The sequence below is a fragment of the Fundulus heteroclitus genome, unplaced genomic scaffold (genome assembly GCF_011125445.2).
Source record: "Fundulus heteroclitus isolate FHET01 unplaced genomic scaffold, MU-UCD_Fhet_4.1 scaffold_88, whole genome shotgun sequence".
Lineage (NCBI taxonomy): Eukaryota > Metazoa > Chordata > Actinopteri > Cyprinodontiformes > Fundulidae > Fundulus > Fundulus heteroclitus.
In genome coordinates, this window is record NW_023397340.1 from 1,078,748 (window position 1) to 1,102,889 (window position 24,142).

At 42.0% G+C, this 24,142-nt stretch overlaps 1 protein-coding gene across 2 annotated transcripts in view; it reads right to left on the reverse strand.

Moving 5' to 3' along the window:
* Nucleotides 1-465: 465 nt before the first annotated feature.
* Nucleotides 466-24,142, reverse strand: part of LOC118562355 (major facilitator superfamily domain-containing protein 4A-like) — a 28,403-nt gene continuing 4,726 nt past the window's right edge. The window contains exons 2-6 of one of the 2 annotated variants that reach the window (XM_036134668.1): nucleotides 20,284-20,482; nucleotides 17,603-17,854; nucleotides 6,866-6,992; nucleotides 6,737-6,781; nucleotides 466-3,880 (exon numbers count right to left, since the gene is read on the reverse strand). In XM_036134668.1, the coding sequence (XP_035990561.1) occupies nucleotides 3,690-3,880; nucleotides 6,737-6,781; nucleotides 6,866-6,992; nucleotides 17,603-17,854; nucleotides 20,284-20,482 (814 nt within the window). In that variant the 3' untranslated portion in view covers nucleotides 466-3,689. Of the gene's footprint in view, nucleotides 3,881-6,665; nucleotides 6,782-6,865; nucleotides 6,993-17,602; nucleotides 17,855-20,283; nucleotides 20,483-24,142 lie in introns of both variants that reach the window. The other variant, XM_036134667.1, reaches the window with a different exon arrangement.

The following is a 24,142-nucleotide window of genomic DNA, read 5'->3' on the forward strand; positions in this document are numbered from 1 at the left end:
GGAGTACCCTCTAAGAAGGGGTGTTAGGTCTCTGTATGACTGGTGTCATAGCCTGGTCCACATTGCCGGCAATAAATCTGACTCATTTCCAGTGAGAATTGGACTCTGCCAAGGATGCCCTCTGTCACCGACTCTGTTCATAACTTTTATGGACAGAATTTCTAGGCGCAGCCAAAGTGTTTCGTCCGGGGATCCGTTTTGGTGGCCTTAGGATCGCGTCTCTGGTATTCGCAGATGACGTGGTTCTATTGCCATCATCACGGCATGATCTACTGCTCTCACTGGAGCGTTTCGCAGCCGAGGATGAGAATCAGTGCCTCCAAATTCAAGACCATGGTCTTGAGCCAGAAAAGGGTAGAGTGCCTTCTCTAGGTTGGGGAGGATGTACTGCCCTTAGTGGAGGAGTTTAAGTATCTTGGGGTCTTGTTCATGAATGAGGGGAAGACGGAGCGGGAGATCGACAGGTGTATTGGTGCTGCGTCTGCTATGAAGCGGGTGCTGTACCGGTCCATTGTGGTGAACAGAGAGCTAAGCAAAAAGGCAAAGTTTTCGATTTACCGGTCAATCTATGTTCCTACCCTCATCTATGGTCATGAGCTTTGGGTCATGACCGAAAGAACGAGGTCCCGGATACAAGTGGCCGAAATGAGTTTTCTCCGTAGTGTGTCTGGGCTCTCCCTTAGAAATAGGGTGAAGGAGACTAGACTAAAACAAAGGGCCCTGTGTTGCCATGCAGCAACACAAAAGCTCAGCTACAACACTTTCATACAAAACACTACGCGGCACTCCCTGTGTGCCCTATGGTACTCCTCGACGAACGTTTAACCAGGATGTATAAAATAGGAAAAACTTGTTGTAGCGATGTAGTTTCTTGTAGCAATGATGAAACCAATGTTCATCTATGCTTTCAATTATAAAATAGTAGACATTAAATATATATGATATTATTGATGTTATAACAAGATGTAACCCAAAACGTCATGACTTATTGCACATTTGTAAAATAATGACCATTTCTAGAGGGCAAAAGGAACCCCCAGAAATGCTCAGCACTGTACTCCAGGCTTCTAGCTGTGTTGCCAGGTCCATTTATTATCAGTGACTTTGGGCATGATCATTTATACTGTTTATAAATTAGAGGTAATACAGCTGGTTGCTTGCAGCTCCCGCAAAATTTGGCAACACTGGCTTCCAAAAGCCAGGAAATATCAGGGCTCAGACGTACCAAAACGCTGGCGCACAACTAATGCACCGGAAACGCCAGGGGGAAGAACAGGCATACTTACGCCAGAGGGAAAGACAGGCGTACGAAAATGCCAGAGGGAAGGACAGGCATGCGAAAACGCCAGGGGAAATGCCGGGGTGCAAGGGAAACGCCGGGCGCATAAAACGAGAACATCTAAAACACCAGGGACCAGAGGGCGTCCTAACACGCCAGGGACCGGAGGGTGTCCTAACACGCCAGGGACCAGAGAACTATCAAAAACCGAGGGAGACAGAAAAAAATCCAAAAGGCTGGGAACCAAAGGGCGTCCAACACGCCGGGAAACCGAGTAAATCTAAACGCCAGGGTAACGGAGGGGGTCTAATACGCCAGGGAACAGAGACAATGCCAGGAATCAGAGGGCGTCTAATACGTCAGGAAAAGAAAAATCTAAACACCATAGCAACTAGGAGGACTCAGGAGAACTAGAACAACTGGGAAACAAGGGGAAGCCAGAACAAACAGAAACTACGGAGAGCTAGGACGGAGCAGGACGGGGTCTTTCAGCGGCCAGTGGAGCAGGACGGGGTCTTTCGGCGGCCGGTGGAGCAGGACGGGGTCTTTTGGCGGAGCAGAGCTATGCACACCCACGCAGGCTTGGGCCGCAGCATGTGCAGCGGGATCTCCTGAGGCGGCCGGTGAAGCTGGAGTGTGTGCACCCACGCAGACTTGGGTCATGGCGTGCACAGCTGGAACTTCTGAGGCGGCCGGCGAGGTGGTGTGCACCCGGTCCTCGTAGGCTGCGGGACTCTCGTCAGCGGGAACAGGGGCGGACCAACACGTCCCTGTCCCCGTAGAAAAAGTCCCACAGCTGATCTTCATGGAGGTGGGGTGCTCTATCCAGAAAGGAAGGTGACATCGGCCGCAGTTGGTGTGGTTACAGCAGAAGAGCCAGGCTGCATCTCGGAAGAGATCCTGCGCCGGCGAGCCCAGCGTTTGCGTCAGGAGGACCCCGGCGGCAGAGTTGAGGCTGGTGCGGTCAGTGAGGTGGCGGGAGCTGCGGTGGAGACAGTAGCAGCAGGTGCATCAGCAGGTGCAGCAGCAGCGGTGGGAGAGGCAGGTACTGCAGTAGCGGTGAAGAAGGCAGTGGAGGTGGACAGACTAGTGGGCGGAGGTCTAGGTGGTGGCAGCCTGTGGAGAGACTGGGCGCGGGCTGTTGCTTGGATCCATTCCATTCTCTTCTTTCAACACCCAGAGTGGACAGAAGCGGGATTTTGTCTCCCCACTGGTTCCACAGAATCTCCACCGCTTTCAGCCGAGCCCATGGCGGATCAAAGGCGGCACAAATATCCAGCACCCTCCTGAGCTCCATAAACAGAGACTCAAGGCTCAGCGTGTGTGTCGGGTTCATCTCTGGCCGGTCTGTAATGTCATGTATTGTCTTCATGAACCCGGACACAACCACACACACTGAGCACTGTTAGAGATTTTTTTAAAGAAGGTGAGTTGTGGAGGATGAGAACCTGAGTCTTTACTGGGCTGGAGCAGGTGGAGAGCTGTAGAGCTGCAGGTGCTGTGCTGCAGGAACCAGGAAGCCTCCAGAGCAGGTGAGAAAACGCAGGGGTAGCAGGAGAACCAGCAGCTCAAAACAGAGGTCACTTGGAGCACTGGAAAGCTTGAGGTTGCAAGAGAGTCAGCAGCACATCAGGGAGAACCAGCAACATAGCAGAAAGCTTACATGGTACACTGGGGCAGAAGGTTCAGGGTGCAGTAGGCAGGATTGCACCCTGACACTAACATTCTTTCTTTAAATTAAAATCTTAGAATTTACATATGCAGCAATATCAACAACATAAAACAGTTTATACAGTGCAGTCATGACCTTTAACAAGCCAGCACAAAACTTGATGTCCTTTGTGAAATTGTAGACTATGTATGTTGACATAGCGTTGTATCTGATATGGAGGTTCAGTTTGAGTTGTTGCTAACGTCAGCTCAAACAGACAGCTTTTACCACTCCAAGCATTTTTTTAGCCTCCAACAAGCTGACAATGATTTGACATGTTTCTGCCACAACGATAACTTGACAGAATCTCACTTAATAAAATGTCCAAGCTATTTTAAGTTTACTGAAGCACACACCTGTACCGTATAGTCTTTGTGCCTTGGAACAATCCACCACCGAAATGTCACTGTGTGACTGGCTGACATCTGCTCATTAATGAGTGACTCAGCCACTATCCAGGTTTTCAGCAGTTATGAGAAGAAAACAGATATGGCTGGGACAGGTGTCTTCTTAATAAGATGCTGAGCCTGTATGTATACACTGTTTAGCTCAAATATCACATCCTGTGACACCTAATTCCAGTATTTACATTCCCACCCACTTCAAATATTTGAGTTTAAGTAGCCTGCCAGACCTTTGCCGGACTTCATATTAGCTTTGTGAAGTCAAAAGTTACTTTGCTTCATTCCAGAGAGGATTTCAATGTGTGGTCATACCAGGCAAATTGAGAGCAGCAGAGGTGCTGTGTATTTGTAGGAGAGGAAGATGAAAGATAGTCTTCCTGCTGTGACTGAGGCCCAAAATACGCTGTCCAGACAGCCTGCTGTCTTGTGGCCCATCAGCAGAGGAGGGGAGACCGCGTAGGTGTAGACAAAACCAGCATAGGAGCCCTACAGGAAAAGAAACACAACAACACAGTGTAAACAAGAGTCTCGATTAATTTCCACAATACCTGATGACACACAAAAAAAAAGCCATGTACACAAAAATGTTAACGTGGAATAATAGAGACAGTAAATTACAATTTGTTATTCTACAATTTTCGACCCACCTTGAATTTTCTCACATTACATTCAGAAACTTCAATGTATCTCCTTGGGATACACAGTTGCCCTTATTTTTCAAGTAGACCAAAATAGAATCACCCTGAACACCCCATCCATATATATATATATATATATATATATATATGCAGTGTGCGATTTGGAAAAAAAAACAGAGGGGCGGATCATTTCAAATGTTTTGTTAATGAATAACAGTTTTATTAATAATGGTTAGCTAGCGAGATCCAGTAGGTTAAACTATTGTTTTTAAACTTGCGCGATCTACTGTCGGGATTCGGGAGTGGGTATTAGATTACTTAAACTGCTTTGAGCAGAAAACGTAATAATACTCTTTAAAAACAAACAAAAAATTAAATTTACAATTGTGAAAGACACAAGACATGTTTTAATATAAATTTTGAAAAATCCATAATGTTCAGGGGTTAAAGAAAAAATTATCAATTTGACTGAAAGTCAGCCCATATATTCCTGGGCCGTGGATGTCATGCCACCTTAGTAACCTGATTTGCTTATTGTGCAATGTCCTCTTTAACCAAATCTGGTAGTTCCATTGACAATTCCTGTATCTCTCCCACCTTCCAGCTTCAGAGCCTTGGCGCCATCCTGGACAGCCCTGTCCATAATCTCCTTCACTTTCCACATCCATAACATCACCTGGTTAACTTTAATATTTGCAGCATCAAGCAAGTTCTTCATGCGCACTTTTGCCAAACTGTTCCACAGTCCACTCACCTTTCCACTTTACAATTTCAAAACCCTCCATAAACTGCAGCTAATTCAAAAGACAGCAGCTTGCATCATTACATCATCTACTTCACACCTGTACATTAACTCCACTGTCACATTCAATATAAATCAATCCTATAATCATACAAGGCCAACAACAGCCATGGACAAAGAGGGACACAAAACCAACACTATCATGAGATCATACATTTTAATTTGGCACAGATTGCACATTACAATAATCAGTCTCTGCTTTGCCCGTTATTGCTTACCAATTAATTATCACAACTCATGAGTTTATAAAAAAGGCATTAACTTTTTTTTAAGTTTAATAAAACAGTTATATTTTAGCCCAATGACATGTCCAGGATGGATTCTGTGTCCCCACCTCTCGCTTACTGACTGCTGGAGAGTCAGCAGCTCCTCCACGACCCTGTGTTACGTCAAGCCGCGTTTCCCCATCAGATACGGCATGACGTAACACCTGTATGGAAAAGCAGGTATAGAAAATCCATGGATGGGAGGTTAAATTTTTAAAAGGTTTAGTAAAATTGCTTAAAGTTTATCAGAAATTTTTTTTAACTTGCTTTTAAAGATGAACATTTTTTACTTCTGTGTTAAGGTAAATGTTGTTGAAGGTAATCTTGGTGTGTTTTTGGGTTGGAGTAAAATTAGTCCATAGGAGGCTTTTTCACGTTTCTGGTGCAACTTCTAGTGTCGCTTCACATCGCTCTCCACTCCACTATAAAAATAACAAATAACTACAAAAAACTCTCTGAGAATCGCCTTTCTCTGGTCTCACACAGTTAGAACCCATTCTCCAGTCCATGTTGTAGCTGCAGTTTATTTGTTTTATTTTTGATGTAGTTCACTTAATAATCTGTATGCATCCAAATCCTTGTGTTTTAATTTAACGAGTGTCCTGGTTCAGCGGCTCATGAGGTGAATGCTGCTGCTCACTGTCTGACAGCTGCTCTGAATGCAGCTCTGCCTTCTTTGTTACAGAAAAGTGCAGGTGGAATAATATTTATGATTTTTTTTTTACTTTTTCCGAATCAGACCCAGTCAAAGCGGGACATTGGTTCACATTCCGAGCCTTCTTCTTCAAAAAAAAAAAAAAAAAAGCGTGTCATGCTAAATTAGCCGAGCTAGAGCGTTTTAAATAAAACATGACAGTGAATCATGGGGAGATCCCTGGTTAGTCGCTGGTTAGCTAAATTAATGGACGCGAGGGAATGAACGCTGATAGGTGACATGGCCACAGGTGGGATTAATTCATTAATTAACTGCTGGAGCAGATTGACATGCTTACCGAGGGAAGTCGTTGTCAGCTGTTCTATCCGCTGAACTTTCTGACCTGGTGGTTCACATACATCCAAAGACAACCTTTGACCACCACTACTCTCATTCATGTCATCCGTGGTCAGTTTGAGATGGTCTTCCAAAAGTTAAAATGATGAACGATAAACCTCAGACTGGCAGCTCTCTGCTTTGCAAAGACCCGCCCTACTCTCTGTCTGATTGGCTAATGTCCCGGCTCTGCCAGGATTAATTTGTTAGTGCAGCTTTTGTTTAAAACCTTGAATAAAAAAATCTACACGGAACATCTTCCGCTCATTTTCCAAATGACAGAAATCTATTGTAGCGATGGAGAACTTTAACCCCTAATAATATTACTTATTCAGATCAGAGGGGGGGGGGGGGGGTAAATCCCCCCCCTCCAGTATATATATATATATATATATATATATATATATATATATATATATATATATATATATATATAGTGAGAGAGTGAGATTTGAATCATTTCCACTTTATTTATTTATAAAGAGGTTGTCTTTCAAACAAGCCTATGTAAATGTGGATTTTTAAATGTCCTCACTATAATTCCGTCGGTAATGAAAACAATTGCTCCGCCTAGGGCATGAATGACGAAGAAAGTAGCAGGTTGACCTCGGAGAATTTCAGGCCTACAGCAGTCGAAGACTCCCCCATGTCCTGCAGGGAGAGGGATGCTCAGATCTGTTGTCTTGAAATGGACAGTTCACAATCACAAACACATTTATGATTCCGATATGTCACCTTGAACATCGTCCTTGGCTGACGTGGAACTGTCAAGTTCCTTGTCCAGCAGAGGGGGGCTGCTCCTGGAGCAGGACACCAGTCTTTCATGGAACACCAATGCAAGGACCGCTGTTGGCACAGGGAGCTGCCCCCCAACAAAAAAACATCCTTGTTTAATGTACATAGTGAGGCTCGAATTTTAACTTCCATAGACTTCCATTCATCTTCAAGCCTTTCTATGGCCTAACCCTCACCCTAGCCCTAACCTTTACTGGTTCATACCTAACCCTAACCTAAGCCTAATTGACACCTTGGTCCTAACCCGAAGCCCAGAAAAAAAGTGAGAACATTTTTGCAAAAAATGTTGTGGCTCAGCTGTAAGTACCAGAACACACACACACACACACACACACACACACACACACACACACACACACACACACACACACACACAAGACAGCTGTTTACTTTGGTAACTAGCAACACTTCCTGTCACCTGATATCACTTATTAACTCCCTCTCACAGAAGTAGAATCCATACTGTCTTTTCTTGTCTTCTGCACAAAGCAGATCCTGTTCAAGCGGAAAAGGACATAAAATATAACTGTCTGGGAGGTAACTATCTGCTTTATCTGGCTGTTGTTCAAAATTGACACAAGGACACAGCTCTGAACAATACAGCAGAAGGACTCCAACGTTTTGAAGTAATTTATACTCTTGCTTGGGTGAGCTTTTAGTGCAACGGCATGTCTTTCATCTGTGTAAATCTGTGTAAATGATATATAGCTAACACAAAGCTCCAATGTCTTTAGCATATCCTGAGAATTGTGTTCCTCAGAGTTGTTTTTAAGTCTAACCAGCCACTTGCACAGCTATAATAAAGGCTTAATGTAATGATCCAGAGACTGAGGATTTCAGCCAAACAAGCAGAATGTGTGATAATTAGATTTATTAAAGGCTGACCGAAAAAAAAAAAAAACAGCAAACAGGCAGGTTCAGAAGTCTAACTTGTCCAAAATGGTTCACAGATGAACAGACTCTCAAGCAGGGATCAGGCAAAACTCTAAGTCCAATAGTCAGAACCAGGTCAGGCAAAAACAGACTAGCAGTCCAAAAACAGGCAGGAACAAACAGAACAGGAACAGGCTGGCTCAGAAATCCGTGAGACAAACAGGTCAGGATCAACAGGCAACTGAAAGCGCTGGATACGACTCACCGACTGGCACACAAAAAGGTCTGGCACTGATGTCTGGCTTGAACGTTGGTTAAATACTGGCATGTGCAGGTGGATCAGGTAAAAGGTAACGAGAAACCGGGCGGAGCAAAGCAGGTGTGTGCAATAGGAAATCAAACCATGCATCAGTGAGAGATCCAGACAGAACTCAAAGACGGAGAAAGAACATAAACAATAACAGAAATTGAACAAGAGCAAATCCAAAACAGAAAACTAAACAGTGCACAAGCTAACAAGAATCCAGACAAAACAAAACCCAAAACAGAACCTGATGCAGGAGAAAGGACTAATTGATCAAATAATAAACATAAAACCAAGACAGAACCCAGACTATTACACTCAATGTAATTATCCATTTTGCCCTTTAGTGCTTCAGCAAACTTAGACTAAGCCGACTGTGTTGCTGGTACGGCATTCAACGAAACAGAGCCTACTGTACCGGGGGAAGAAAAGATAAAGAGAAATCTTGAACTTTAATCCTCTTGGTGAAAAAGTCAATCATTGCTGTTCTGTTTCTTAACTTAATGATGACTTTTGTCTTTGAACAATTTAATGAATTGCAGTATGAATCCAGTACTCTTGTGTGCAGCACGTTCACCAGATCCAGACCATAAAAAGAGACAATACACGTTGTGGGGCTCACGAGACCAGACAGGATGTTGCTACATTTTTGGGAAACCTGAGAAATCTCTTTTTTTCCCCCACAAATAAAGCAATGGTTTCACAAATGACAAGCTTATTTTTTAAGGAATCAGTAATCAGTGGAGAATTCAGTCCAGGTTTGAATATTCCATATACCAAAGTTTTAGTCCTTGTCTGATAAATCAATTCTAATACCAGAAAGCCATGAAAATACCCAATTTGTCTTCCTAAAAATTAAATAAAGGTTTCATTAAATGAGCAATACACAAAATGTCATTATTGTAGATAGAAAGAACTAAAAAATAGTTTTGTGAAGAACTACAGGCATCTTTTTAGATATGGTATGATGTCACACACCATCTCTCTGTATTGCTCTCTTGTTTACAAAGCCAGGCCTGATCATCTGTTTTCACCCGGAGACAATCAGGCCCCATTATTAGCACAAAAAACGGTCTTTGGAAAAGAAGTGTTATGATAAAGAGAGACAAAACAATGATTAACATTGGCCTCACATTTCCAAGGTGGAGACCATTTCCAGAGCAGAAGCAGCTCCAGTTTGACTCGGAGCTAGCTTTTCTCCTCCATACAGGTGGACAGCATGAAGTCAAATGTTTGTTTTTGCTGGTGTTACAGTCTTGTTAGACTGGAGCCAGATGGGTCTCGATATTCACAAATGCACAAATAAATCCACACACACACAGGACAAGATCCACGCAAGCACAGGCCCGATTCATGCAAGCACAAAAAAATCCACACGTGCACAAAAAAATCCACACGTGCACAAAAATATCCACACGTGCACAACAAAATCCACACGTGCACAAAAATATCCACACGTGCACAACAAAATCCACACGTGCACAACAAAATCCACACGTGCACAAAAAAATCCACACATGCACAAAACAATCCACACACACACAGAACAAGACCCACACATCCACAGCTCTAGGCTTTAAACTTCACAGCATTTGTGTGTGGATTTTTGAGACTGTCCTGCCGTCTTGGGATTCACACAAGCATTTTTTTTAAACAGAGAGTGGTTTGCAACCAATCAGAAGCCTCCCTTGTATAAGCCAATCACTGGAAAGTACTCCACGTGGGCTGACTTACTCATAAGCCAATCACATTCAACCTGTTCAGGAAGCGCGTAGTATGAACACAATGTGCTCTCAGGCTTCAGCGGGCAGCAGCCGTTTGTCTCCCTCTCTCTCCGCAGGTGTTTGCACATGAGCGGAGGCGCCCAGCTGCAGGTGTCCGCTCCCCCCCCCGGCCTTAGAGCCGACGTCAAAAAACGCTTCTCTGCTCCCTTCAAGTCGCTCCGGATCCGCCCGCAGCGCTCCTTGGTCTCTGAGCTCCCAACATCTAACTCCGCGGGCCTCTTCCGTCTGATCTCCAGCCGGCCAGCAGTGATTCCCTCCGAGCTCTCATCGGCCTCGCCGTACAGACAAAAACTTTTGTCTTTACAAAACTTTGTAAAGACAAAAGTTGCGATTTTTCTTCAATAGCTCCCTGGTCATGTGACTCATTAAATATTTCACTGACTCCAAATCTGTGTGAAATTGTTATGTCAATGAAACTGTCCTTTGTTTCAACATCAAGGTTGTGCCTCATCTAGCTAATGTAGAACAATTTCACACAGTAGTGATGGGTCCGGCAACACCGATGCGTCGGCGCATGTGTCGGTCTCATAGAGCGAAACCCGTGTCGATGTGTGTATTGCTACGGAAAAGTCACGTGACCGATACAGGAACTGTTTCGGTCACGTGACCAATACAGCACCTGTTTCGAACTGACTGACGCGCCAAACTGTTTCTGTTCCCTCTAAGCTGCACGCGTGTGCATTCGCGCACAGTAGCGCGCACAGCAGAGCTATGCTGCGCAGTAAATAAAATCCAAGCTGAACTGTAAACAAAATAACAGTTAATAATGGTTAATTTTTAACTATTTTGCAACTCTGGTGTGATGGTGTTGTACCACAGTCTCGCTCTGTGAGCGCCAGGTGCTGATCGGAGCGCACCACTGATGGATGGGTTCTGCAACGCTTTTTTGGTTGGGCGGGTTGCGCTGTGCGTCTTTGTTCTACTTCTGAGCGTCGTTTCAGAAAAAAAAAAACGGCTGATCTACACTGAGTAGAAAGTTGCTACTCTGAGTAGTTCTTCCTCCCTTTGTCATACTCAGCATGTCCGATTTCAGAACAGATGATATCAGTCAGGTAACTAAACACAGCGCCCGATCAACCATTTGTAAAAAAATAAAAAAGCCAGTCCACAAGCATCCTCCTTCACATTATTTATTGACTGTATCAAAAAAACAAAAACAAATATATGTTTAATTCAAATGAAAATATAAAATAATACAATGCAACATACAATGATTTAAATTGTATTGTGTATGCTTGGTCATCAAATCAGTGTCAGTTAACTCTGTCAACCAGGTTGCCTGTAGGGATTTTTAAGGTCCAGCAGGTGTCAGTATTCAGTGACACAGTATCGGCACAGTATCGGCACAGAGTTGCAATGTGCCGAAACGTTTCATGACGCCTCATCGACCCATCACTATCACACAGATTTGGAGTCAGTGACCTGGAAGCTATTGAAGAAATATTTAATTATAAATAAATCTTAAAATATAAAAAGGCTTAAAATGGAATAAAAATGTGTGGCCCATCAGGCTAATATAGAACAATTTAACACAGGTTTTGAGTCAGTGAGTCACATGACCAGGGAGCTATTGAAGAAAAATCCCAACTTTTGTCTTACAAATATCTTTAAAAAATTAACAGATTAAAATGGAATAAAAACAGTGTGCCTTACAGATGTTATTTATTGGCATGATTTTATATTCGTTTTATCTTAGCTGATCCCAAGAGATGAAATTTATTGATTTTTATTTCTCAAGAGTGCTTAGTTCCCACAGCGTGTGAGAGGAGGGAGCAGCTGAGAGATGCTGGCTGAAATCGGGGTCCATCAGCCGGATCAACCGTGAGCGAGATGCCGCTGATTCCGCGGAGCTTTAATATCCAACTTTACCGCCCTATCCGCCAGAGGGCTGGCGGGACATGGGCGCCAGAGGCGAATCGTCAGAGCACAGGAGAAGCAGGTAACGGCGAGGCCGATGAGAGCTCGGAGGGAATCACTGCTGGCCGGCTGGAGATCAGACGGAAGAGGCCCGCGGAGTTAGATGTTGGGAGCTCAGAGACCAAGGAGCGCTGCGGGCGGATCCGAAGCGACTTGAAGGGAGCAGAGAAGCGTTTTTTGACGTCGGCTCTGAGGCCGGGGGGGGGGGGAGCGGACACCTGCAGCTGGGCGCCTCCGCTCATGTGCAAACACCTGCGGAGAGAGAGGGAGACAAACGGCTGCTGCGCGCTGAAGCCTGAGAGCACATTGGCCGTTTCTCAATATGCGTTCTTGAGCGTTCTCGTGTGCTCGTGTACTCGTGACACGTCATCAGCCTCAGCCCGAGCACTGTTCCAATGCTGAGAACGCGAAATCGAGAACGCGCCGAATTCCCCGGATGTTGTTCTCGCCCGCCCTCTTTATCGAGCATGCATCAGAGCAGACTTGTGCGTTCTTCAGACTGACCGCTTGCCCAGAATGCACCGCGGCCGCAGCTTGATTTGAGACAGCGCAAACAGAGCTCACAGCGGTAAGTTAAAAAATTCCCTTTTCTGCTGCTGTTGTTGTTCAAAAGTACGTTTTAAGATCGTTTGAGGCGAGAACATTATACTTTTAAGCTTCACTATGTGGCCTGTTTACAGAGTTAGTGCGTAATTAAAAAAAAGTAGTGTGCATAATACCGCTGGTTATGATTTATTTGTTTTGTGTTTATCTGACTGACGTGTGTTGCTTTATTAACTCAATACTTGCTGGAATAAATTGTAAATGTCTCCCTAGGACGGCAGCAGCATATAAAATAAATAAATAAATACATTCTATAAATGTTTTTCCTATCTAAGTGAGTTTCTTCTGAGTCAGGACACAAATAATTGAGAGGAGAAAGAGGGAAAGAAAATAATAGTAATAATAGTATATGAAAAAACAGACATTTATTTTATACAAATGTTTTATCTTTGGAACAGAATTAAGGTGTAATATATTCAACAAATTATTAACAGTTACTAACATGGTTTAAAACAACAAAATAACTCATTAAGATCTTATACAAACAGACAATGCCTATAAACTTACAATTAAAAATAGTTGGAATGGAAATTAATTTACGCATTATTTTATGGATTTTTCCAGGTGGTTAAAAAAGAAATGAAGCAGCATGTGAACATGACTCCAACTGATCTACATAAGGTCAGGTGTAGTCATGGTCACTTAAACATGCAGCCAGCTGGAGCAGCATTCTGTCTTCAGCCGCTGGATGGCCATGCTCCTCTGGATCAACCTCCTCGTCCTCCTCTGGATCAACCTCCTCGTCCTCCACGTCTAGCTGGTCACCTGCCTCTATACTAATATTGTGGAGGATGCAGCAGAGGGCGATTACTTTTGGGGCAAACGTGAGGCGGACCTCCAGCATCCTGAAGAAGATGGAACGCCACCGTGTCTTCAGACCATCAAAGGCACGCTCAATGATGTTTATCAGCCTTGGCATGGTGTCTGTTGTAGCGTGCCTCCACTTGACCTGTACCAAATATAAAATTAACTTGTAATTTAGGTAATATGCTGATATGTCTTTATCTTCTATCCAATTTATATAATCTATGTATCAATTGTGTGTCATTGCTGGCTCTATTTAAGGACAAGAAGGTAAGAGATCTTACTGGCAAGCTGTTTCCCTATAGGATGCACCACAGGCCAGTCAGTAGAGGGTCACCAGCACCTCTATCTCCTGTGGCCATCCATGGACCTTCTGGATGGGCAGCAGCTGAAGGAGGAGGACGATGGTGGCCCTTCTTAGCCTGAAGGCTGGTTTCAGGTCCCCTTCATTAAAAAAATATTTGGAGGATCGGCACAGAGGTGTTTATCCTCACATATTTTGTTTCTGTTTCTTCCTGTAAATAAAAAAAGCCAAATGTTACCATAATTGTTTTTTGTCACCTTTTCTATGCATAAAACTATAACTGTTTAACATGCAGATTATTATAGTTCTCAAGAAAGAAAAGGTAAAATGTATAGTAAATGTAACAAATGGCTTCCCTTCTCTGGTATTTTTACCATTTCACTGAAAAAATGGGCTGAACTAATTTATAGATTAATCACTGTAAAGGTGGACAGACATAAAAATGTTTTTTTTTCCTTCCTTAATGATCAATGCTGTGAAGGTCAGGAGGTGCAATAAAGTAGCTTAACCCTACTGTTATTAATGTTAAAACTGGGTCTTCATTTTTATTAATATAGGAAAAATAGTCACAATTTCAACCTGATCACGTTTTTAATATCATCGTCAATGGGTTTTTTTTAAGATAAAAGTAGGAAATAGGCTGTCAATCTTAAAATGCCTACCAGTTGGCAATAGATGGGTGAGCAAAGCCTGCCTTGTGAGCCTCCTCTGCTGCATCAATCTTCTCCTTGCTCGGATTTGCCTCCTCAGCTGCATCACCTCCTCTTCAGCCTGCTGGTAAAGCTGACCAACGACCGAAGCAACAGCAACATTGCTCGTATTCCTCATTTTGCTTCTACAAAGTGCTGATTTTTAAAGAAGATTAAATCGCCTCTATAACTAGAACAATTACAACTCCCCACAAAGAAATTCACGCTATTGCTGGTTTTATACCCACAGTTCTGTAATTATTTTAGATATTTTTTATACTTTTTAGAAATTAATTTAAATAAAAAACGTTTTCAATAAGATATGATGGTGTAGTGTATAAATAGTTTTGAACGTTAAAGGAATGCTCAAGCGCTGTGGGTGTGATGACGTCACGAGTATCCTTCTGTTCCAATGCACAATACGTGCTGCGTGCTCGCGTTCTCGTCAAGTCCGATCTTCCTGTGTTCTTACCGAGAACAGACTTGACGAGAACGCGAGTACGGACTCGCGTTCTCGTGAATTGAGAAACGGCCATTGTGTTCATACTACGCGCTTCCTGAACAGGTTGAATGTGATTGGCTTATGAGTAAGTCAGCCCACGTGGAGTACTTTCCAGTGATTGGCTTATACAAGGGAGGCTTCTGATTGGTTGCAAACCACTCTCTGTTTAAAAAAAATGCTTGTGTGAATCCCAAGACGGCAGGACAGTCTCAAAAATCCACACACAAATGCTGTGAGGTTTAAAGCCTAGAGCTGTGGATGTGTGGGTCTTGTTCTGTGTGTGTGGATTGTTTTGTGCACGTGTGGATTTTTTTGTGCATGTGTGGATTTTTTTGTGCTTGCATGAATCGGGCCTGTGCTTGCGTGGATCTTGTCCTGTGTGTGTGTGGATTTATTTGTGCATTTGTGAATATCGAGACCCATCTGGCTCCATACTAACATAGTTAGCATTGTTTAATGCAGCCTGGCAGGCTTGTGAGCTGCCCACCATGATCCTCGCATACATTCAGGGCATTCTCTTTTTGAGAAATGTAAATCTTCTTCAAACTCTAGGGTCACTTGTGGAGTACTACAGGGTTCAGTCCTTGTACCAATTCTCTTTACTATATATATGCTTCCGATTGGCAAAATTATCAGACAGCATGGGATTAATTTCCACTGTTATGCTGATGACACTGAGCTATATTTAAATCCTGATGAGCCCAATCAGTTACTTCGACTGCAGTCATGTCTTGATGACATTACAAGCTGGATGACTTTAAATTTCCTGCATTTAAATTCTGACAATACAGAAGTTGTAATCTTTGGACCAGAGTCCTCAAAAAATAAACTTCTTAATGAATCACTTAATCTGGATGGCATTAACTTGTAACCTGACTCCGCCAGATAGATTTGCTACGCATATCCATCTGGAAACCTTCCGTTGAAGTAATTTTGGGAAGGGGCGAAAATACTGGTTAGCTGATTGGCCTATGTTGGTGATAGACGGGCCAAATGAACCAATCAGATTCGTCGTCACTCTGTTACGAGCGACGACGAAAACACAACCACAGGCCAAGCTACTCTTGCTGCTGCAGGTAAAGGCTCGTTAGCTCAGCAAAGAAATACTCTGTAATGCCGATAAAACTTGCTCGATAGCCACGCTAACGCTAGTTTCATCGGCTGATGCCGCCATGTTCTTTAGACTGAACTGTCGCGCTTCTCGTTGCGTCACACCTCAACCCGTCTCAAAGCCAACGCTGATTGGACGTTCGTTTGGTGAACGGCTCCAAATTTTCTTTAACGGAGAGTAGCCAGACTGATCTGCGAGTGAAACCTTGAAAGCTCGCGAGATCAGGATGGTCTCACGAGGCTAATTAACTTGGCCTCTGGTAATAAAGTAAAAAATATTGGTGTTATTTTTGACCAAGACATGTCATTTAAATCCCATATTAAACAGGTTTCCAGAGTTTCCTTTTTTCACCTCAGGAATATTGCCAAAATTAGAAACATATTGGACATGTTTGACCAATCTGTATAATCTGACCCAATCTATATAATATGATTGAATTTGACTTTGTAAAGTGCCGTGAGATTACATGTTTCATGAATTGGCGCTACATAAATAAAATGTAATTGAATTGAAATTGAGAAAAACTGTAAAATAGAAACAGATAACTGGTCTGGTGCTTAGATTTTGGAGGTAGAGAGAGACATGCCTTTCCACACGTCTTGTTTTGGTCTACAGACCGAGCTCAGCAGCCCACCTAGTGGGGAAATTTCACTTAGTGCTCCCTTAAAGGGCTAGTTTGGATCTTTTGAAATGCAGTTCAGCAGAGGTATATTATATCCCTGCTGAACTGCATTTCAGCACAGATTATAATATATAATAAACTATTACAGATTATAATAATCTGTAATAGTTCCCTTAACAGCAGTAGGAAGATATCACTGTGAGCTTGTTGAAAAGTATAAAAGCGAACAAACTAAGTAGATCTCAAAGTTTTAGATGCCTTTAACCATTTAAAATAAGTCAAACTGAGCAGGTTCAGATCTGTAGGGTACAACAGTGTGTCAATACATATTAACAGTTTACAAGTTCCTGTGAGACTGTTGCTAACTTTGGTGCCCTTCTGTTGAGCTGAACAATGTCCGCGCTCCTGTTATTCACCAAATCAGATGATAAGGTGAATCAATAGAGTCTGTGTCTGCTCAGCTCGTTAGCTTCCACAACTCCAAGGATGTATTTAATTTCCCAACAAGCCCACATTGATACGACATCTTTCTACTATTAGTAAGGGAACTACAGCAATAAACTATACAGAAGGTCACTTCCAAACCTCTGAACTTCTATTTTAAAGGAGTTGGCCAGGTCAGGCTTGCAAGGTCGAAGTATTTTAGATGACTGCCGATCAAATGTAGTCCAGACTGTTTAAATAGCAATAATTAATCACACAACCCCCAACCCTGCAGTTTTATGGCAATCTCATCTTAAAGAGACAGTTTAGATTTTCTAAAGTGATATTCATTAATGTTATCAACAGTAATAGTCCCTTTACTGTTACAGAAAATAACTTGATAGCACTTCACTTCTGAAAAACAGGTTAACTCAGGTTAGTAAGACATATTGCATGTGTAACCTACAGTTGCTGCCAAACTGTATGACAGACATTAATGTTTGTCCAAAACTCGAGAAGTTTCTATTATTCAGAAACAAAGCTGTATGGCTCGTGAAATGGTTTGACCTGCTCAGCTTCACGCTTACAGCTGTAATATTACTTTCACTCGAATTCCCCTGCAGCACCTGCTACAGATAACATAACAGCTGGAACACTAAGGAACATCTGAGCCAACATCTACACACCCCACAAATGGTAACACAATGAGGGTAAACACACAATCCACTGACATGAACTAACATTCATAATGGCCATGATCCAGAAAGCATACGACACCCTGGTGACGACAACACCATCGGTGTATAGTGGGTACTGGGAGGTGTTGTGCAGCGCAGCCCCGTGCCCAGCCAGGGTGTTTCGCAGGTGCTCGAGGTCTGGGGATGATGAGTTGGCAGTCCAGTTGGCTGAAAGGACACAGCTGTCATCGGCCAGGAATGGATCAACCACGAGGGGGCTGACCAGTGCTCCAAGGCCTATGAAGAAATGCAAAGCCTAAAGAGAGACATGAAGGTGAAGATGAGAATGGGAAACAGAGTTCATACCCACTGAAACAGCAAACATTCATTTTAATGGGATTTGATGCCATAGATCAACACAATGTAGTGCACAATTACGAAGTATAAGAAAGACTTTACATGGGTTGCAGTATTTATACAAATTAAAATCCAAAATGTGTGGCACACATTTGTATCGAGCCCCCTGAATAAAATCCAGTGTAGCCTTTAAAACCTGCCTAACAGTCCAGTTACAGCTGTTCTGTTAAGGCCTCAGGGATCGCTAGAGGTATTTAATCAGCAGTTAATTTTCTTTGACTAACAGCTGGATGAAGATGAAGAAACATGGCAGACAGGTCAGGGATGAAGTTTTTAGGGGGTTTAAAATCTGAAAAATGTGTCGTGCCCATTTTAACAGTTCATAACTAAACTGGATCTGTGCTTTAAATAGAAAGAAATCCATTCTTTATTAATTTTAATTTAAGAGATCAAGAAAATCAATAATTAAGATTTGATCTTGTTCAAAGGCCTAAAATAAGCACTCCAAATAGTCAAAACTATGATACATATATTTCTATTTTTACCAAATAATATAGCAATTTAAAGCAGATTTTCACTCCAAAACAAAAATTGCTATACTTTCAGTGTTCACTTTCTAAAACCAAAATGTTATGCTGCTATTGCCTGCAATTGCCTTATAATTATAGCTTGAGAAGTCACAAAAGTGCCCTTTACACCAGCTGAATAAGGAGTTAATGGAGGCTAGCCTCTCGCAGCGCTGGCACAGCACTATGGTTAGAAATCGCCTCCTTACGAGTCAAGCAGTAAAAACCCCCGTGCCACTCAACACTGGCCACTGAGTGTGGCCTCTCACCTGGCTCCACTTAAGACAAAACAGAAAAATATTGTGTGACCTCAGAGTCGCTTTGGCTGCGGAACCTTCACTTTATGGCTCTAGTCAGCAGTTAAAAACCCACAAAGCTGTTCCATTAAATGTCATAGCTACAACTTTGTCATCAAAACAATAAATTTCTCAAAAATAATACATCCTCAGAACATCTAGAGTGGTGCAGAATGAAATTATAAATTTTTACTGAAAAATTAATATACAGTTTGTAAATAATAGTTTTATAAATTTTGACTGGTATATAAATATCTATTTTTTTTATGACGGCAATGCCGACACAAAAGGATTCTGCTCAAATAGGAATAGTAAGCTGAAGTCACGGGAGATGGAGCTCAGGCGTTGAAAATGGCTTCTTCTTGACGTTACATTTCCCAGATTCAAGCAGACCAAAAAAAGAAGCAAAATGAGGGTGAACGTCGGTCAAGCTTTTGAGCTTTGGTGCCGACTTAAGGAAGCAAAGGGTTTGCTAATGCTTATTGTTTGCTAAAGCTAACCTGTGGACCTGGCAACCAGCTGGCAAACAGTACAAGTATGAGTTGTGAAATTTCTTTGACTTGGGTTGCAGCTTTTTAATAAAGCGTGATGGCGGGTTTCAAAGCCTGACCAATTGAGAACTGGTAGTTTAGATTGGCCCAGTCAAAGTTCAAACCTACGTCCAATGAATAATTTCTGAGAAAAGTTAAGAGTTGTTGCTCTCTTTCTAATGTGACTGAGCTTTCTGTTGTTCACCAGCTGAACAGAGGGGCAGAATAGAAATGCACACCACATGTTTCAGATGTTAATTTGCAAACATTTTGAAAACTGTGCACAATTTTCTCCTTATTCCTGTCCATGCCCTCCTTTGTTTTGGTCTCTCACATAAATTGTGAGATACCAAACTAATGCAATTATCTGTACTTTCTACTCCTTACATTTTGAAAATAGTCTTGTTACTTCTATTGTATTTCAGCTTGTTTTCGTTATCTGAGGCCCTCATCAATTCCTGGAGCTAAGCTTAGACGTTCATTTACATTCCAATAATAACAAATAAGAGGTTATTGATAAATGTCTTTGAAGTTTGACTTTTTGCAACAATACTTATAGGCAACCACTCATCAGATTTTCTGCTGAATAAAAACTCATGTTGATGCTCAGTATTGCACCTATATGTTCCTTTAATATTTTTGCATTGATCTAAATGGTTGATTTTCAATGGACATACATGTGAGTGAAACAGCTTATTTCAACATTAACTTCATAATAATATACTATTAGTGATTTTTCTTTGGGGGGTTGTACATTATAGACATCTGTAGCAAGGGAGGTCTAAGCTTTTGTCCTTAATGGCATTTTTTACCTTAAGTTACTTTTACTTTAATACATTAAGTAGTTTTGAAACTGGTACTGAGACCTTTGTATTAAAATGATAGCCTCAAATAGTTTGTTTATTGCAACTTGAAAAGTGTCCAACAATAAATTGCTTTTGCCCCAGAAGAAGGCTTGAGAAGAAGGGGAAACAGGCACATTCACATCTGACCGACCTGCAGGAAGACGGCTGAGTCCTTCTGGTAGAGCTTCACCAGCTGCAGGTTCCCAATGGTGTCTATGACACCCATGGCTTTTCCAGCCACTCCCATAGCAATGGACAGCAGGATCACATGGTGGCACAGTGGTATGATGGTAAATACAAGTGAGATGATCAGAGTGGAGGTGAAGAGGGCTGACAAGGAGGACAGCAGGCTGAATAAAGAAGAAAAAGGCACAAAATGACATGCTAAGAAACATTTCTCCCCAGGTTACGTATCAACTTTGAGTCCTTTTTTTCTCCTATCAGTGGAAGGGGCCTGGTGATTTGTGTTTAACTGTGCCTCTACACTGGACAAGGCCACAGAAGAAGCTGTTGCTGCCAGTAACTATGTCAGCCTTGATAGTAATACTGGTCAGTGCCTCTCAGTTATTTATTCAATTTAACTGTTTCTTTCCCAGATGAAGCCACTAACTGAGCTATTGCTGCCATGTCCTGCTCCTTGTCCTTGATGTTTCTTGTCTGTAGAAAGCAGTTCAGGTGCTTCTGTTTTTTTCCTTCCTTTTACTTTGTCTGTTTTGTGTCTTTCAGCCTGTCGCTAGTCCCGACATTCATGTTTTCGGACTCTGGGAGGAAACTGGAGTGCTCCGAGAGAACCAACGCATGCACAGGGAGAACAGGGAGGATTTGCAACTCCATGCAGAATGACCCGAGGCCGGGATTCAAACCCAGGACCTTCTTGCTGCAAGGCAGCATTACGAACAACTGTGTCATTGTGTACCCCTGAAGTAAAAATAAACCATTAATTTCCACAGCTATGATACAAAATGCAGCCACTGCATTAGATTTTGAGGTCAGGCTTCGTTAGAAAACTTCCCACACTTGAATTTGGACATCAGACAGATCTCCAGTTCAACATCTAAGCTGAAGCTTCAAAATTACGATTTAGGAGGGATAAACAAATGCACCAGTATTACCATCTTAAATGTAGTGTCAGCTGACTTTACTAGCCATTGTTTTCATCATAGGTCCATCCAGAAGCGATTAGTATCTTAATGGTAAAATTAAAATTAGGAGATAATATGAATACTTCTCTAATCATGATAGAATTCTTGGCAAGATCATCACTCACCAGAGGATTTCTTCTCATTGGTATTCAGATAAGACGCAGTTCTACTACATCAACACAGAACCGCCACTGTCACGACCTGTCTTCAGGAGGTTACAGCCTGGGTGGACACCAATCTTCTCCGACTGAACACGTCAAAACAGAAGCTATTGTAGTTGGTACCATGCTTCAGATTCACTCCCCGTCTATTTTCCCTGCGGTCTTCTCTGACCACATCATTCATGTTTCCTCTACAGTCACTAATCTTGGTGTAAGATTTGACACTCACCTTATATTTGAAAGTCACATCAAACACCTCAGGAAGACCTCCTTTTTCCATCTCAAGAACATTTTCATACTACAGCCGTTACTCTCCTTTTCCGACGCTGAAAAACTTGTTAATGCTTTCATTTCCTCAAGACTAAACTACTGCAAAACAATTTTTTTACAGGATTCCATACAAACATATCCTAAGACTTCAGTAAGTACAAGCAGTGCTGCTCGTATCCTGATGAAGCAAAGAAAACATGAGAAGGTAGTAGGACATCATTAGTTGATTTCTGTCTTGAATTGTGTACTAAATGTGAAATTCTGGCCAGAAGTTGCAGCTACTGCAAAGGAAAACAGCAAAATCAGAAACTTCAAGAAAGGAAAACTGAAGATGCTTTTTTTTTCCAGCACGAGCAACAAATGTGAACATTTCAATAAGGGAGGCATTTCCAATATCCTGACATAGATGGAGAGGGATTTCACCCAAACATATGCTTTACTAATGGAAATATGACATCTTCTCTGAAGCGCTCCCTTCCTGGGATGTTTGTTGTCTTCCGCTTTATTGCTCTCTTTTATCATCTTAGCTGTTATTCATCCAGCTCCTCCAACAGACTCCAAACAGCTGACTTCAGTTAGCCTTATTCAAACCCAGCTCTGAACCTAAAACTCTCAGACCTCTCATGGATCATCAGTTACCAGTTGCACAATTAAACCCGTAACTTGTCATCTGGGTTTTAAGTTTTTGTCATGTTTTACTTACTGGAGTAAAACATGACAGATCGTACTGCCAGTGTGAACAGAACAGACTAGGAGTTACCTTGATACTCCACTACCTTGTATTTACCTATCTGGCTTATCACAGCCTTCCAGCTGCTCTGCCACCTCGATTTAATCTTCACTTTGTGTACTCAGTCATCAGTGCCAATGTTCTCCCTTTCCTCTTTTAACTTGTTCCTGATAAATTCTATCCAACATCAGTGAGATTCAGGTTGAACCTGCGGGAAAATAGCCAGATTAAAGGCTGCCTATCTGAAGTTACTACTGGCTGGCTCAATGAGTTTCAATGAAGCTCAAACATATTATTAATTGAAAAAAAAATTAAGACTGAAAACTCTGCAGACTTATACAAGATAATGTCAAGTAGAAACACTGCACTGCAAAATCGGAGCTAAAAATAAGTAAATTTTTCTGAAAATTAGTGTATCTGTCCTTGATTTGACTGTAGGGATTAAGGGGAAAGCATTAGGCTGGTTTAAATCTTATCTGTCAGACAGATTCCAGTTTGTTCATGTTAATAATAAATCTTCCTCAAACTCTAGCGTCACCTGTGGCGTACCACAGGGTTCAGTCCTTGGACCAATTCTCTTTACTATATATATGCTTCCGATTGGCAAAATTATCAGACAACATGGGATTAATTTCCACTGTTATGCTGATGACACTCAGCTATATTTATCCATAAATCCTGATGAATCCAATCAGTTACTTCGACTGCAGTCATGTCTTGATGACATCAAAAGCTGGATGACTTTAAATTTCCTGCATTTAAATTCTGACAAGACAGAAGTTGTAATCTTTGGGCCAGAGTCTTCAAAAAATAAAGTTCTTAATCAATCACTTAATCTGGATGGCATTAACTTGGCCTCTGGTAATAAAGTTAAAAATCTTGGTGTTGTTTTCGACCAAGACATGTCATTTAAGTCCCATATTAAACAGATTTCCAGAGTTTCCTTTTTTCACCTCCGGAATATCACCAAAATTAGAAACATTCTGTCCAGGAGTGATGCTGAAAAAGTAGTCCATGCATTTGTTACTTCAAGGCTGGACTATTGTAATTCTTTACTATCAGGAAGTCCACAAAATGCAGTTCGAAGTCTTCAGCTGATTCAAAATGCTGCGGCAAGAGTTCTGATGAAAATCAACAAGAGGGATCATATTTCTCCAATTTTAGCTTCCCTTCATTGGCTTCCTGTTAAATCAAGAATAGAATTTAAAATTCTCCTTCTAACGTATAAAGCCCTTAATAATCAAGCTCCATCATATATCAGAGCTCTGATTACCCCGTATGTTCCTAACAGAGCACTTCGCTCTCAGACTGCAGGTCTGCTGGTGGTTCCTAGAGTCTCTAAAAGTAGACTGGGAGGCAGATCCTTTAGCTATCAGGCTCCTCTCCTGTGGAACCAACTCCCAGTTTTGGTCCGTGAGGCAGACACCCTGTCTACTTTTAAGACTAGGCTTAAAACTTTTCTTTTTGACAAAAATTATAACTAGAGTGGCTCATGTTACTCTCAGCTACCTTTATAGTTTTACTGCTATAGGCTTAGGCTACTGGAGTATATCAGGATCTAATTTTCTCACTTTTTTGAGTTCTACTGTTCTTCAATTATACATTATGTGTTGTCATTTCTGCTTTAACTTTCTGTTCTCTCTCTTTTCTCTTCATAGTAGGTACACCTGGTCTGGCGTTCTGTTAACTGTGACATCATCCAGAGAA